At 41.6% G+C, this 17345-nt stretch overlaps 1 protein-coding gene across 1 annotated transcript in view; it reads right to left on the minus strand.

The window, feature by feature from the left end:
- LOC109873940 (TM2 domain-containing protein 2) overlaps positions 1 to 16428 on the minus strand; it is a 30838-nt gene extending 14410 nt beyond the window's left edge. The window contains 6 exon segments of the mRNA XM_074933809.1: positions 9000 to 9057; positions 9060 to 9105; positions 9315 to 9402; positions 10651 to 10725; positions 10727 to 10980; positions 16393 to 16428. Coding sequence (XP_074789910.1) covers positions 9000 to 9057; positions 9060 to 9105; positions 9315 to 9402; positions 10651 to 10725; positions 10727 to 10980; positions 16393 to 16428 — 557 coding nt within the window.
- Between the last annotated feature and the right edge of the window lie 917 nt (positions 16429 to 17345).

The following is a 17345-nucleotide window of genomic DNA, read 5'->3' on the forward strand; positions in this document are numbered from 1 at the left end:
GTTTGCAGTCTTTCCAGCTTCCGTTTGAAGTGATCTTTTTAGCTGTGTTGTTGTCTAGCTCCTCTGAACAACAGTGTCCTGATGAGTGAGCACATTTTCTATGCCAGGGTGAAATTGTGCCTCATTAGCTCATGCTTATGGATGTATCCAATTAAAATGTCACTAGGAAACAGCTTAAACAAATGCAGCTACTGTTGTTATTCTGGCTGCACTGTTTGACGTGACTAAGTTAGCCATAGTTGGCTAGCTAGTAAGCAAGGGATAAGAACGTTTCCAGCCTGTATGGCAATGGAACATTTACAACAAACGACTGGGTGGAAGGATGAAATGGTATGAATAAATTCATAAAAACAACTTCAATGAAAATAGGTCAATCATTATTTGGGGCGGCAAGTAGCCTAGTGGTTAGAACATTGGGCCAGGAACCGAAAGGTTGCTAGATCGAATCCCCGAGCTGACAATGTAAAAATCTGTCGTTCTGCCCCTGAACAAGGCAGTTAACCCACTGTTCCCCAGTAGGTGGTTCTTAACTGACTTGCCTAGTTAAATAAAAGGTTCAATTTAAAAGAAAATTGGTAACACGTTGTATAAAAGTGATAATGTCCGGGAAGCCGGTGTTTGGAGGATATATATTGGCATGGTTTGCCGCCCCGTGCCAATATAAGCTACAACACCGACTTCTCAGGCATTATCACTTCAATAGATCCAAGTTGGCTAAAATGTAAATATAAAGATTAACCACCTAATCACTAACTAATACATGGGCTTGAGAGATTGTTGATGAGAACTTAATTTAACTGCCCGCTACAAGAATTTAGTCATCATTAGTGTATGTGCGTTACGCATGGTTCTATTTAAATTTGTAACAAAAAAAATATATTTTCCATACAGAATTGAAAGTCAGATCAATGATTGTTGCAAAAAAATAAAAAGCATGTTAAACTATTTTGATACAATTTAAATATTAGTGGGTCTTATGGTTGTGGAAGGCTTAGATTTAGCCTAAGTATAACTGCATTCATTAGATTATTGCTGACTTGTTCAAATGCAGTGTATTTGACATTTAAATTGTACAGCAAAACTTATTTAGAGAGAAGAAAAAGCGATATCGTGAATCGCCCATCCCTACACTGCTCCCTCCACCTCAGACTGACCATCAGACGCAGGCATCAGTCCAGTAAACAAAATATGCAGTACCAGTCAAAAGTTTGGACACACCTACTCATTCAAGGGTTTTTCCTTGTTTACTATTTTCTACATTGTAGAATAATAGTGAAGACTTCAAAACTATTAAATAACACATATGGAATCATGTAGTAACCTCAAAAGTGTTATCAAAATATATTTTATATTTGAGATTCTTCAAAGCAGCTACCCTTTGCCTTGATGGCAGCTTTGCACTCAACCAGCTTCATTTGGAATGCTTTTTCAACAGTCTTGAAGGCGTTCCCACATATACTGAGCACTTGTTGGTTGCTTTTCCTTCACTCTGCAGTCCAACTCATCCCAAACCATCTCAATTGGGTTGAGTTCGGTTGATTGTGGAAGCCAATTCATCTGATGCAGCACTCCATCACTCTCCTTGGTCAAATAGCTCTTACACAGCCTGGAGGTGTGTTGGGTCATTATCCTGTTGAAAAACAAATAATAGTATCCCTAAGCGCAAACCAGATGGGATGGCGTATTGCTGCAGAATGCTGTGGTAGCCAAGCTGGTTAAGTGTGCCTTGAATTCTAAATAAATCAGTGTTACCAGCAATGCTTCACGGTGAGAACCACACATGCAGAGATCATCCGTTCACCTTATCCACGTCTCACAAAGACACAGCGGTTGGAACCAAAAATCTCACATTTGAACTCATCAGAACAAAGGACAGATTTCCACCGGTCTAATGTCCATTGATTGTGTTTCTGGGCCCAAGCAAGTCTCTTATTGGTGTCCTTAAGTAGTGGTTTCTTCGCAGCAATTCGACCATGAAGGCCTGATTCACCCAGTCTCCTATGAACAGTTGATGTTGAGATGTTTCTGTTACTTGAACTCTGAAGCATTTAGCAGATGTGCAAACTGGTGAGGGCCCAAAAAGGTGACACCTTAGGGGGAAATGCAGGTTAACTAATTAAACAACAAAGAATATGATCTATATGATCAGTCTCAGTGTGTAAAATACAATTTTTAAAAAGTGGTTAATGTCAGGAAAGCAATCCAATGTTATTTGTTGCCTAGACATTACTGCAAATGACACTCAAGTCTTGAGCAAAAACCATACACACATAGAACGCTTGTGACCCCACACAATCTAAATATTGCACTTGGGGAAAAAACATCTTAAAGTGGAAATAGAATTAAACAAAACAAGCATTCTATTTTTGCTGTATTATAGTGGCCACTATAGTAGACATCGATCAAGTGCACAAGCCTACATGTGTGCAAAAATTATTCACTGAATACATTTTTTTTTAAATCCCCCCTCACTCACATACGTTACTGTCAAATTCAACACAACAAAAGCAATATCTTTGGGCTACATTGCACGTTATTACATTGTATACGTTTTGCCTGTGGACATCTGTTCTGCAATGTGCCAGCAGGCACGAGACCCTTTGTTGGCATATTTGATCTCATTCAGGCAGACTATACCTGGCATACCCCTTTTTATCCACTGTATTGAAAAAGTGAGAAATAGGGAAAGTGTGTGGTGATCATTTCACCTCTATAGTGCCATCCAGCTTAAGCTAGGCCCAGCTCCAGCTACACTTGATTCCTGAATCCACTTGTTTAACAAATCAAAATATATTTGAGATTCTTCAAAGTAGCCACCCTTTGCCTTGATGACAACTTTGCACACTCTTGGCATTCTCTCAACCAGCTTCATGAGGTAGTCACCTGGAATGCTTTCAAATTAACAGGTGTGCCTTAAGTTAATTTGTGGAATTTCTTTCCTCCTTAATGCGTTTCAGCCTATTAGTTGTGTTGTGACAAGTTAGGGGTGGTATACAGAAGAGAGCCCTATTTGGTAAAAGACCAAGTCCATATTATGGCAAGAACAGTTCAAATAAGCAAAGAGAAATGACAGTCAATTACTTTAAGACATGAAGGAAGGTCAGTCAATCTGGAAAATGCCAATCATTTTGAAAGATTCTTTAAGTGCAGTTGCAAAAACCATCAAGCGCTATGATGAAACTGGCTCTCATGAAGACCGCCACAGGGAAGGAAGACCCAGGGTTACCTCTGCTGCAGAGGATAAGTTCATTAGTTACCAGCCTCAGAAATTGCAGCCCAAATAAATCAGGGATGCAAACTAGTCACCATTCGGCGAAATTCGCCGTTTTGAATCCAAAATAGATAACCTACGTGATTCGTGTAAATCCAATAAGAAAGTGGATCGATCACTCCTGGCTGTCAGCGAACAAGTGATGCGCGTTTGTGGCAATATTGGCTATATCTGAAGAGACAACCAACGTGCTAGTTACAGCATCAGCATGCGCTCTAGAAAGGCAGCGGAGAGTGAGTGGGCAGGCAGGTTGCCAGTTACAGCAGCGCGTCCCCAGAACGATAACGAAGAGGTAGGTGAGAAGCCTGACCACGGAAACAGGGGTAAGAAGGTGATGAACCATACTTCATGAGCTGTAACCGAAAGACGGGCTGGCGTTTGGAAAGTTTGAGGTGATGGAGCAAGTGTGTTGGAACAAGAATTGTTAGCTTTGTAAAGTATCTTTATCAAGAGACTGTACGCAACATTAGCCAACTTAACTGATCAAATAATTGAGTTTATGGTGTGAAAATTAGCTGGCTAATAAAGTCAGACAGCTAGCTAACGTTACAACATCAGATGATCTAACGTTAGTAACCTAACCAATTCGCTATAGTATTAAACACTTTCTGGTTACTACATGATTGTTATGATGTTATTTCATAGTTGTGATGTCTTCTTCACTATTATTCTACAATGTAGAAAATAGTATAAAAATAAAGAAAAACCCTTGAATGAGGAGGCGTCTAAACTTTTGACTTGTACTGTATATTATGTTCACTCAGCTGGGCCTCACAAGTAATACAACAGACACTTCAGGCGCCGACAGAGATGGCCACCTCGCTTCGCGTTCTTAGGAAACTATGTAGTATTTTGTTTTTTTATGTATTATTTCTTACACGGTTACCCCAGGAAATCTTAAGTCTCATTACACACAGCCGGGAGGAACTATTGGATATAAGAGTAACGTCAACTTACCAACATTATGACCAGGAATACGACCTTCCTGAAACGGATCCTCTGTTTGATCCACCACCCAGGACAATGGATCGGATCCCAGCAGGAGACCAAAAACAACGGCGCCGCAGAAGGGGCAGACGGAGCGGTTTTCTGGTCAGGCTCCATAGACGGGCACATCGCCCACCGCTCCAGAGTATACTACTCGCCAACGTACAGTCTCTTGACAACAGGTAGACAAAATCCGAGCAAGGGTTGCCTTCCAGAGAGACATCAGAGATGGTAACATCCTCTGTTTCAAGGAAACATGGCTCACTCGGGATACGTTATCGGAGTCGGTACAGCCACCTGGTTTCTTCACCCATCGCACCGACAGAAACAAACATCTCTCTGGTAAGAAGAAGGTCGGGGGTGTATGCCTTATGATTAACGAGTCGAACAACATTGATGTATACGCTGATTCAGGGAGCGAGTTTATTAGCAACTGCATCGGTGATGTTGTACGAACAGCAACTATTAAAACAGTCCAACCAGAAACCGTGGATTGGTGGCAGCATTCGCGCAAAACTGAAAGAGCGAAACACTGCTTTTAAATCAGGGCAAGGCAACCGGAAACATGACCGAATACAAACAGTGTAGCTATTCCCTCCACAAGGCAATCAAACAAGCTAAGCGTCAGTGTAGAGTCACAATTAAACGGCTCAGACACGAGAGGAATGTGGCAGGGTCAAATCACAGACTACAAAAAGAAAACCAGCCCCATCGCAGACCCCTATGTCCTGCTCCCAGAGCAAACTAAACAACCTTTTCGCTCGCTTTGAGGACAATACAGTGCCACCGATACGGCCCTCTACCAAAACCTGCAGACTCTCCTTCACCGCAGCCAATGTGAGTAAAACATTTAAACGTGTTAACCCTCGCAAGGCTGCCGGCCCAGACAGCATCCCTAGCCGCGTCAGAGCATGTGCAGACCAGCTAGCTGGTGTGTTTACGGACATATTCAATCAATCCCTATCCCAGTCTGCTGTTCCCACATGCTTCAAGAGGGCCACCATTGTTCCTGTTCCCAAGAAAGCTAAGGTAACGGAGCTAAACGACTATTGCCCCGCAGCACTCACTTCCGTCATCATGAAGTGCTTTGAGAGACTAGTCAAGGATCATATCATCGCCACCCTACCTGACACCCTAGACCCACTCCAATTTGCTTACCGCCCCAATAGGTCCACAGACGACGCAATCGCAACCACACTGCCCTAACCCATCTGTACAAGAGGAATACCTATGTGAGAATGCTGTTCATTGACTACAGTTCAGGCATTAACACCATAGTACCCTCCAAACTCCTCATTAAGCTCGAGACCCTGGATCTAAACTCCACCCTGTGCAACTGGGTCCTGGACTTTGACAGGCCGCACCCAGGTGGTGAGGGTAGGAAACAACATCTCCACCCCACTGCCCCTCAACACTGGGACCCCACAAGGGTGCGTCCTCAGCCCTTTCCTGTACTCCCTGTTCACCCATGACTGCGTGGCCATGCACGCCTCCAACTCAATCATCAAGTTTGCAGACGACACTACAGTGGTAGGCTTGATTACCAACAATGACGAGACGGCCTACAGGGAGGAGGTGAGGGCCCTCGGAGTGTGGTGTCAGGAAAACAACCTAACACTCAACGTCAACAAAACAAGAAGATGAGGACTTCAGGAAACAGCAGAGGGAGCACCCCCCTATCCACATCGACGGGACAGAAATGGAGAAGGTGGAAAGTTCATTTCCTCGGCATACACATCACAGACAAACTGAAATGGTCCACCCACACAGACAGTGTGGTGAAGAAGGCACAACAGTGTCTCTTTAACCTCAGGAGGCTGAAGAAATGTGGCTTGTCACCAAAAACAAACTTTTACAGATGCACAATCGAGAGCATCCTGTCGGGCTGTATCACCGACTGGTACAGAAACTGCTCTGCCCACAACCGCAAGGCTCTCCAGAGGGTAGTTAGGTCTGCACAACGCATCACCGGGGGCAAACTACCTGCCCTCCAAGACACCTACACCACCCGATGTCACAGGAAGGCCAAAAAGATCATCAAGGACAACAACCACCCGAGCCACTGCCTGTTCACCCCGCTATCATCCGCAAGGCGAGATCAGTACAGGTGCATCAAAGCTGGGACCGAGGGACTGAAAAACAACTTCTATCTCAAGGCCATCAGACTGTTAAACAGCCATTACTAACATTGAGTGGCTGCTGCCAACATACTGACTCAAATAACTAAAAATTGGATGTAATAAATGTATTACTAGTCACTTTAAACAATGCCACTTTATATAATGTTTACATACCCTACATTACTCATCTCACATGTATATACTGAACTCTATAACATCAACTGCATCTTGCCTATGCCGTTTGGCCATCGCTCATGCATATATTTATATGTACATATTCCTATTCATTCCTTATACACACACACACGTGTAAGGTAGTTGTTGTGAAATTATTAGATTACTTGTTAGATATTACTGCATTGTCGGAACTAGAAGCACAAGCATTTCGCTACACTCGCATTAACATCTGCTAACTATGTGTATGTGACCAACATTTTATTTGAAATTATCTATGACCAGTGTGATTTTATAACAACAACAAAAAAATTCTATACAATTTCTAAATAGTCTAAGAACAAATTTGTCCGGACAATTCAAGCATAGACAGTATGCAGAGATAATTTATTGGGCTTATAGCCTACTGCACAACCCTCATTACTACAGAATTGGTTAATGTTGCATAGGCTTACAAAAATAATGTACAAATCTGAGCAGTAGATCGGTTTGCCTTTTGACTCAAAGTGATCTTGAGAAAAAAGTTTGGTGACCATTGGTTTGGATCATTTTCATGCTTATCAAACCATTCAGTGACCACATCCTCTCCTAATAAGGGACTAATTCAGAACTGGGACACCAGGTGAGTGCAATTAACTACCAGGTAGACACCAAAACATATACAGTTGAAGTTTACACACTTAGGTTGGAGTCATTAAAACTCGTTTTTCAACAACTCCACAAATTACTTGTTAACAAACTATAGTTTTGGCAAGTCGGTTAGGACATCTACTTTGTGCATGACAAGTAATTTTTCCAACAATTGTTTACAGATTATTTCCCTTATAATTCACTGTAACACAATACCAGTGGGTCAGAAGTGTACATACACTAAGTTGACTGTGCCTTTAAATAGCTTGTAAAATTCAAGAACATTATGTCATGGCTTTAGAAGCTTCTGATAGGATAATTGACATAATTTGAGTCAATTGGAGGTGTACCTGTGGATGTATTTCAAGGCCTACCTTCAAACTCAGTACCTCTTTGCTTGACATCATTGGAAAATCAACAACAAAAATCAGCCAAGACCTCAGAAAAAGTCTGGTTCATCTTTGGGAGCAATTTCCAAACGCCTGAAGGTACCACGTTCAGCTGTACAAACAATGGTACACAAGTATAAACACCATGGGACCACGCAGCCATCATACCGCTCAGGAAGGAGACGCATTCTGTCTCCTAGAGGTGAATGTACTTTGGTGCAAATAAATCCCAGAAAAACAGTAAAGGACCTTGTGAAGATGCTGGAGGAAACAGGTACAAAAGTATCTATATCCACAGTAAAACAAGTCCTATATTGACATAACCTGAAAGGCCGCACAGCAAGGAAGAAGCCACTGCTCCAAAACCGCCATAAAAAGCCAGACTACAGTTTGCAACTGTACATGGGGACAAAGATCGTACTTTTTGGAGAAATGTGGTCTGATGAAACAAAAATAGAACTGTTGGCCATAATGACCATAGTTATGTTTGGAGGAAAAATGGGTAGGCTTGCAAGCCGAAGAACACCATCCCAACCGTAAAGCACAGGGGTGGCAGCATCATGTTGTGGGGGTGCTTTGCTGCAAAAGGGACATGTGCACATGTGCACTTCACAAAATCATGAGGTAGGAAAATTGTATGGATATATTGAAGCAACATCAAGACATCAGTCAGGAAGTTAAAGCTTGGTTGCAAATGGGTCTTCCAAATGGACAATGATCCCAAGCATACTTCCAAAGTTGTGGCAAAATGGCTTAAGGACATCAAAGTCAAGGTATTGGAGTGGCCCTGACCTAAATCCTATGGAACATTTGTGGGCAGAACTGAAAAAGTGTGTGCGAGCAAGGAGGCCTACAAACCAGACTCAGTTACTCCAAGTGTGTCAGGAGGAATGGGCCAAAATTCAACCAACTTATTGTGGGAAGCTTGTGGAAGGCTACCTGTAACGTTAGACCCAAGTTAAACAATTTAAAGGCAATGCTACCAAACACTAATTTAGTGTATGTAAACTTCTGACCCACTGAGAATGTGATGAAAGAAATTCAAGCTGAAATAAATCATTCTCTCTATTATTTTGACATTTCACATTCTTAAAATAAAGTGGTGATCCTAACTGGCCTAAGACGAGGAATTTTTACTAGGATTAAATATCAGGAATTGTGAAAAACTGAGTTTAAATGTATTTGGCTAAGTTGTATGTAAACTTCCGACTTCAACTGTAAGTTTTTCGGCCCTCATGAACCAGAATTGAACAGCTCTGATATATAGCATTGACCTCCAAGCAGGTATTTCAAATCTGTTGAATGATGAAGTCAGGCAGGTGTCTCAGTAGCGTAAACTGGGAATGACTATCATCATGTAACAACAAACAATGACTGATGAGCTTGTCAGAAACTGCAGTCAAGTACAGCAGCTAGATTCTCCCTTACTTGATGCACTGCTCATTCCCTCTCAGGAACTCCCTGGTTCCAGCACACTCAATGTCGTGCAGATGACTGGTGTGTGATTCACATCTTTGTGTACCTGCACTCCAAACTAAACAAAGGTTTTGATTTAGTTGAATAACAGATGAAATCACACAATGTTCACACAGAAATTGACGGAATACCAAAAATCGAAACAATGTTCAACCGTGCCAGTTTGCCCATCTGTTTTTGACTGACTAGTCAATGTACTAGCAGAATAGAAAGCCACACACAGATTGAGTGAGAGCGAGAGGGCCTATCCACTAGGGTTTGACATACCTTCCAACAACCATGTCCCATCTCCAGAATGGCAGTGGAGTTCTGTGCATGGTCCACTGGATCTTGACAGGGTATGAACTCCTCAAGTCTTCACATGCCGACAGAAAAGGGAAAAATTAAAATGTGTATTCTGTCTATTTTTGTGTACCACATTAGAAAACGGGCTGGGCAAACAGGGAGCTAAGACACTCAAAAAAAAGCAAGAGGTGACAGACCAACTTAGAGAGCAGTCTCAAAGCAATTTGTTGTGGCACTGAACAAAAATATATATGCAACCATTTCAAAGATTTTACAGAGCTACAGTTCATATAATGAAATAAGTCAATTAAAATATATTCATTAGGGCCTAATCTAGGCATTTCACATGACTGGTAATACAGATATGCATTTGTTGGTCACAGATACCTTTAAAAAAAAAAATTCAAGGGCATGGATCAGAAAACGAGTCAGTATCTGGTGTGACCACCATTTGCCTCATGCAGAGGCAAATGAGTTGTTAGAGTTGTTCAAGCTGTTGATTGTGGAATATTGTCCCACTCCTCTTCAATGGCTGTGCAAAGTTCCTGGATATTGGCTGGAACTGGAACACGCTGTCGTATACGTAGATCCTGAGCATCCCAAATAAGCTCTGGGAGTATGCAGGCCATGGAAGAACTAGGACAAGGAATTGCATACAGAACCTTGTAACATGGGGCTGTGCATTACCCTGCTTAAACATGAGGTATAGTGGTGGATGAATGGCACGATCTTGTCAAGCTTTCTCTGTGCATTCAAATTGCCATTGATAAAATGCAATTTTGTTAGTAGCTTATGCCTACCCATAACCCCATCGCCACTATGGGGCACATCAGCAAGCTGCTAACCCACACAACTAGATACACGTGGCCATTTGGACATACTGCCAAATTCTGTAAAACTACTTTGGAGATGGCTTATGGTAGAGAAATTAATATTCAATTCTCTGGCAAGAGCTTTGGTGGACATTCCTGCAGTCAGCATGCCAATTGCATACTCCCTCTAGCATTATGTTATGTAACAAAATGGCACATTCTAGAGGGGTCTTTTATTGTCCCCAACACAAGGTGCATATGTGTAATGATCATACCATTCAATCAGCTTCTCGATATGCCACACCTGTCAGGAGGATGGATTATCTTGATAAAAGGAAAAATGCTCACTATCACAGTTGTAAACAAATATGTTCACAACATTTGAGAGAAACAACACTTTTGTGCATATGGAACATTTCTGGGATCTTCTATTTCAGCTCATGAAACATGGGACCAACACTTTACGTGTTACGTTTATTTGTTTAGTGTATAAATGTAATACTTACCGATGGCTGCAGAAGACAACTGGCGACGGGGGCCTATATTCATATAGTTCCGTATAACTCACGCATTCAACTGGTATGATACGACGTGACGTTATCCTGTGGCTGCTCACTGAATGCAGCTGTTGCTCTCTCCGGATGTGTCTGGTGTATTCCTTCCAAACATTGCAGAAGCAACACTGTTAGTAGCAAGATAACTTGACCGCAAAGAAGAATGTAGCTGACCGAAATCCTAGCCACCTTCTCAACTTTGGTTGAACTGCGGCTATTACTAGCTATAGCTTGCTTGTTGCGCCATTGGATTGGAGAAACGTCAGCAAGCAATGCCAATGGCTAACTAACCGTTAGCTAGCTGTAACGTTAGAACTAGCTAAGAACTGATCATAATTTATTGCTATCTACCAGTATCCTGCCAGATAGTTTGGTTAATATAGCTAGATTACATTGATTAATGTTGCATACAATCTTATTTCATATTTTATTCAAAGATGAGTTATGTTATTTTATCCAGCTGGGAAGAAACTGGATGTGACGTCAACGAAAGCGCTGATTTTTCAAACATTTCTGTGGATTTTATATCGCAGTTGGCAACCAACTTTAAGGTGTATTACCGCCACCAATTGGACTGGAGTGTGAACCAGAGACAGTGAAGGTCTAAATCCTACCCAATAATCTCGTCTCCCAAAGGAAACGACATACAAAATGAAATACTACATCCGCTGAAGATTTCCCCAGCAGGTTCACTTAATCCTGACTGTTCAACCCCATTACTCCTCAAATCTAATAACAATCGCTCCCTTTCTCTCACATATTTCTGGCACTGAAACAGAACAAGTTTCACTGTCTCCATCTCCTCCTGACAATGATCACACCTCCCAGTCAGATGTTTCCCCACCAATTTCAATGTTATATTTAGCCTTGTGTGTTCCAGTCTCAGCCTTGTGACTACACTATCCTCCCTTCTCTCTCAGCCAGAGGACCTCCCTGCCCCCACTTTTTCCTGGATCTTATACAGGTGTCATCCCTTTCTCTCCCTGTTCCACAACTCTTGCCACTTATTTTTAACCACTGTTATTATTAACCCCTCGGCTTCTGCTTTACTGATTGACAATTCCATCTCAACATTAGGATGTTTAAGAGCCTGTTTGACGATAATATCCACTTCCTCATTCCCCTCCACTCCCACGTGAGCTGGTACCCAGAGGAACATAACAAATACCACATCTGTTTCACTCTATACAAGCACTGAAAAACATACAATACATAATGTCTGCCCTGAGACACATGAATTTAAGCTCATCAGTGCTGCACAGGAGTCAGAGCGGATGACTACCCTTTCTGGCCTCACCTCCTCCACCCACCCTGCAGCTAAATGTATGGTCAGCAACTCAATTGTGTAAATTATCAGTTGCTATTTTTGTCACTGCCACCTTAAACTCAGGAACACTAAAATATGCTCCTGTCCTCCCTGTTTTAGGATCCTTAGATCCATAATTGAATATATTCAAGAAAGCATAGTATTGTATTGTGTTCTTAAATGTTCGCTTACAAATGAATCTACTCCTCTCAGGCAACCCTAGATCTATCACTGGCTGAGGGAGAATGTCATGGTTCCACCTGTCACCAGATGGGGGCAGAGACCGTCCTAGAGATATTAACGACACTCAGGTGTGTCCTATTTACTCATTTTGATTATTTCCCTGTTAAAAGAGGTGTGTTTTTTTTTTTTTTGCTGAAGCTTAAAGTATGTGCTGTATGCGTATGTCTCTGGAGTGATTTTGAGACTTTGTGTTTGTATGGTTTGTCAGTGTTACTGTGATCCTTCTGTTACGGTTTCTCAGTGAAGTATTATGTTTATCCTTAACTATTGATTCCTCATCTGGTCTCTTCTCTGCACCTGGGTCCAACCTCACCAAGTCACAGAGAAACCCAGGTTGGATAGCAGGAAGAACTACAGAAGGGCTAAACTCCCTCCCAAACAACCCCATCTCTCTCACCATGCAATTGCCTATCCACCCAAAGCTTGTTTTAAGATTTTGTTAATGTTCCCAGTACACTGTACGTGCACCTTTTTTTGTAGAATGTGTAGCCTTGTGTCCTTGTAGATTTACCCAATATGTCATAGCTAGCTGTTGTCTCAACTTTAACGGCATCTCTCCCAACTCTACCTGCATTGTTCCATGACAGGGCTATGACCTAGATTACATCTAGCTTCTTTTTTTTTTAAAAGATGTCAGAGCTGCTGATCCATATGCTATACTTCCATAATCCATTGATTACCTTAACAGCACTATATATCTATATAAACTAAGCAAAAAAAGAACTGTTCTCCCACTGTCAACTGTGTGGGGGGGGGTTCAGCAAATTTAACATGTGTCAAATATTTGTATGAACATAAGATTCAACAACAGACATAAACTGAACAAGTTCCACAGACATATGACCAACAGTAATTGAATAATGTGTCCCTGAACAAAGGGGGAGTCAAAATCAACAGTAACAGTCAGTATCTGGTGTGGCCACCAGCTGCATTAAGTACTGCAGTGCATGATTTGCCCGTTCTTGCAGAACTAAAGAAAATATGCGCTTTCTGAAAATGATATATATAAACTCAGCAAAAAATGAAACATACCTTTGTCATGACCTTGTCTTTCAAACATAATTTGTAAAAATCCAAATAACTTCAAAGATCTTCATTGTAAAGTGTTTATACACTGTTTCCCATGCTTTTTTCAATTAACCATAAACAATTAATGAACATGCACATGTGGAACGGTCATTAAGACACTAACCGCTTACACACGGTAGGCAATTAAAGCCATAGTTATGAAAACTTAGGACACTAAGTAGGCCATTCTACGGACTATGAAAAACACACAAAAAAAGATGCCCAGGGTCCCTGCTCATTTGCGTGAACGTGCCTTAGGCATGCTGCAAGGAGGCATGAAGACTGCAGATGTGGCCAGGGCAATAAATTGCAATGTCCGTACTGGGAGACACCTAAGACAGCGCTACAGGGAGACAAGATGAACAGCTGATCGTCCTTGCAGTGGCAGATCATGTGTAACAACACCTGCACAAGATCGGTACATCCAAACATCACACCTGCGGGACAGGTACAGGATGGCAACAACAACTGCCCGAGTTACACCAGGAACGCACAATCTCTCCATCAGTGCTCAGACTGTCTGCAATTGGCTGAGAGAGGCTGGACTGAGGGCTTGTAGGCCTGTTGTAAGGCAGGTCCTCACCAGCAACCACGTCGCCTATGGGGACAAACCCACCGTCACTGGACCAGACAGGACTGGCAAAAAGTGCTCTTCACTGACTAGTCACGGTTTCGTCTCACCAGGGGTGATGGTCAGAATCGCATTTATTGTCAAAAGAATGAGTGTTACAGCAAGGCTTGTACTCTGGAGCGAGATCAATTTGGAGGTAGAGGGTCCGTCATGGTCTGGGGCAGTGTGTCACAGCATCATTGGACTGAGCTTGTTGTCATTGCAGAGAATCTCAACACTGTGCAATGACATCCTCCTCCCTCATGTGGTACCCTTCCTGCAGGTTCATCCTGACATGACCCTTCAGCATGACAATGCCACCAGCCATACTGCTCGTTCTGTGCGTGATTTCCTGGCCTAGCGAAGAGCCCGGATCTCAATCCAATTGAGCACATCTGGGACCTGTTGGATCAGAGGGTGAGGGCTAGGGCAATTCTCCCCAGAAATGTCTGGGAACTTGCAGGTGCCTCGGTGGAAGAGTGGGGTAACATCTCACAGCAAGAACTGACAAATCTGGTGCAGCCCATTTAAGTTTGCTGAAAATGAACGCAGTTGACAGTGAGAGGACGTTTCTTTTTTTTGCTGAGTTTAGATACTTTTGTACCTGTTTCCTCCAGCATCCTCACAAGGTCCGTTGCTGTTGTTCTGGGATTGATTTGTACTTTTCGCACCAAAGTAAGTTCATCTCTAGGAGACAGAACGCGTCTCCTTCCTGAGCCGTATGATGGCTGCGTGGTCCCATGGTGTTTATACTTGCGTACTATTGTTTGTACAGATGAAACTGATACCTTCAGGTGTTTGGAAATTGCTCCCAAGGATGAACCAGGCTTGTGGAGGTCTACAAAAAAAATTCTGAGGTCTTGGCTGATTTCTTTTGATTTCCCCATGATGTCAAGCAAAGAGGCACTGCGTTTGAAGGTAGGCCTTGAAATAGATCCACAGATCCACCTCCAATTGACTCAAATTATGTCAATTGTCCTGTTAGAAGCTTCTAAGGCCAAGAGATCATTTTCTGGAATTTTCCAAGCTGTTTAAAGGCACAGTCAAATTAGTATACAGTATGTAAACTTCTGACCCACTGGAATTGTGACACAGTGAATTATAAGTGAAATAATCTGTAAATAATTGTTGGGAAAATTACTTGTGTCATGCACAAAGTAGATGTCCTAACTTATTTTAACAAGAAATTTGTGGAATGGTTGAAAAACGAGTTTTAATGACTCCTACCTAAGTGTACAGTATGTAAACTTCCGAGTTCAACTATATCTATTGCAGAACAGCAATGATCAAATACTGTACATTTTACAGAACTTCTGATCGTTGTTCTTTCGTTTGTAACTGAGTTGCAGATCTTAGACCCCTTTTTTATGAACTTTAAATATATATGTCAGACACATTTCAGTTGAAGGCATCCAGCTGTACAACTGACTAGGTATCCCCCTTTCCCTTTCATCAGTGAATACAAAATTCACTGTTCAGTGTTTTGTTCACAGAATATAACACTTGGTTTTCATCAAAAGATAAATGTGTGCAATTGCATACACTGTATTCAACAATCAGTAACTACAAGTGCACAAAAGTCCCATCAGTGTCGTACAACAATGTAGGGATAGAGAATGAGGAATAATTTATAGTATTTGTTACAATATTGCGGACATGCAGAGACGCAGGGAATGAAGTTGGGTTACCTCTAAGCAGGAGCATCACGCACCCATTATTTTATAGGAGGCCTGAAGTACAAGAGGATGGTTGGCCTGGAAGTTGGAGAATTTTTCAAACACCCGAACCAGCTTTCCTGCAATCTAGAGCCATAATCATTATGCCTAATGTAAAAAATTAAATACAAATTAAAGTATATTTTTCTGCATAGGTTATCTAAGCATACCTCTTTTCCTGTTCAATTGTCATTTTAATGAGGGTGTCATTCTGACTGTTGTAAATCACACATCTCAATATACTGCACTAACATGCCTAGGACATTTCATCCAAATTTCAACAGTACATGGGATCATAACACACAATCAACGCAGGCACATATCATGGCATCATAAATGACACATCTAATTTGCAATATGCATTCACTTTCAAAACTTTAAATGATGACACAAAATGAACTACCTCCCATCAAAAGCTACACATTGTTATATAATGAAAAGCTATTTTAAATCAAGCGTTACACAATGACCCAATAAATACTAACTACAACTATCAATATACCCTAACATAACCCGCTTGCATATGTCTATGCCATTTGTTGATACTATAATTATAGTACGCACCATAAAAGGCAAGCAAACATATCACAGCATGGGCTGTATTCCTGTTTTCATAAAATGATTTTACCAAAGATGACCAATGCAGAAAGAATGTCACTCAAGAGCATGAATATCCAAAAACAAAAGGATTTACAGTATTTTCCATTTTTCCATTTTAATTGAGAGCGATCTTCCTCTATTGACCCCTCTACCTCTCCTTTGTCCTTGCCCTCTGCATCTTGGTCCATTCGTGCAAACATTAACTCAGAGTCGAACTCTTTTATGCATGAATAAGGACTCGTTGCCAATTGAACAATTGTACAAAAATGGTTTTGCACACATGCAGAAGAGGTTCATATTAATGGGAGTAATTTGTATCAGCCGTGACCAAATGTTTTAATTTTGTTTGACATGATTTACTCAGCTGATTTTTGCATCTTTCGTAGAGAGTTGTGTTTACTGTTTTGCAAAAATGTGCTTATGCATTTGCATTATGTGTGAAAGCAATGAGAATTGACTGACAGTGTTGCAAAAAATAATAATGTAGTGTTCATTACATTATGAGGGAGATCAAGGGGACCCCAGTTTCATTAAACATGTTTTAGCAATCCCGCTCCCCCGTAGCCCCAAGATGAATGGCTTGGCCACGCTCCACTGCTTTGATTGATGCAACTAGAAGTGTCTATGCTATACTGAACAAAAATAGAAATGCAACATGCAACAATTTCAAAGATTTGGAGTTACAGTTCATAGAAGGAAATCAGTCAACTGAAATAAATTCATTAGGGCCTAATCTATGGATTTCAAATGACTGTGTAGGGGCGCAGCCATGACTGGGCTTGGGAGGGCATAGGCCAACCCACTAGGGAGCCAGGCCCAGCCTATCAGAATTAATTTTCCCCCACAAAATGGCTTTATTAAAGACATAAATACTTCTCAGCACCCCCAACTTTTTGCACAAATTGAACATTTCTGGGATCTTTTATTTCAGAAAAGTTTGTGGTCATATGCACATCCTTTGATTTCAGCTCATGAAACATGAGACCAACAATCTACATGTTGCATTTACATTTTTGTTCAGTATAATGTAATGACCCTGGGTTTATAAGCACGGAAATCGACCCTGCCGCACGAGCATTTGCGGAACAGTCGATAGCGCCCCGGA

The sequence above is a fragment of the Oncorhynchus kisutch genome, linkage group LG3 (genome assembly GCF_002021735.2).
Source record: "Oncorhynchus kisutch isolate 150728-3 linkage group LG3, Okis_V2, whole genome shotgun sequence".
Classification (NCBI taxonomy): Eukaryota; Metazoa; Chordata; class Actinopteri; order Salmoniformes; family Salmonidae; genus Oncorhynchus; species Oncorhynchus kisutch.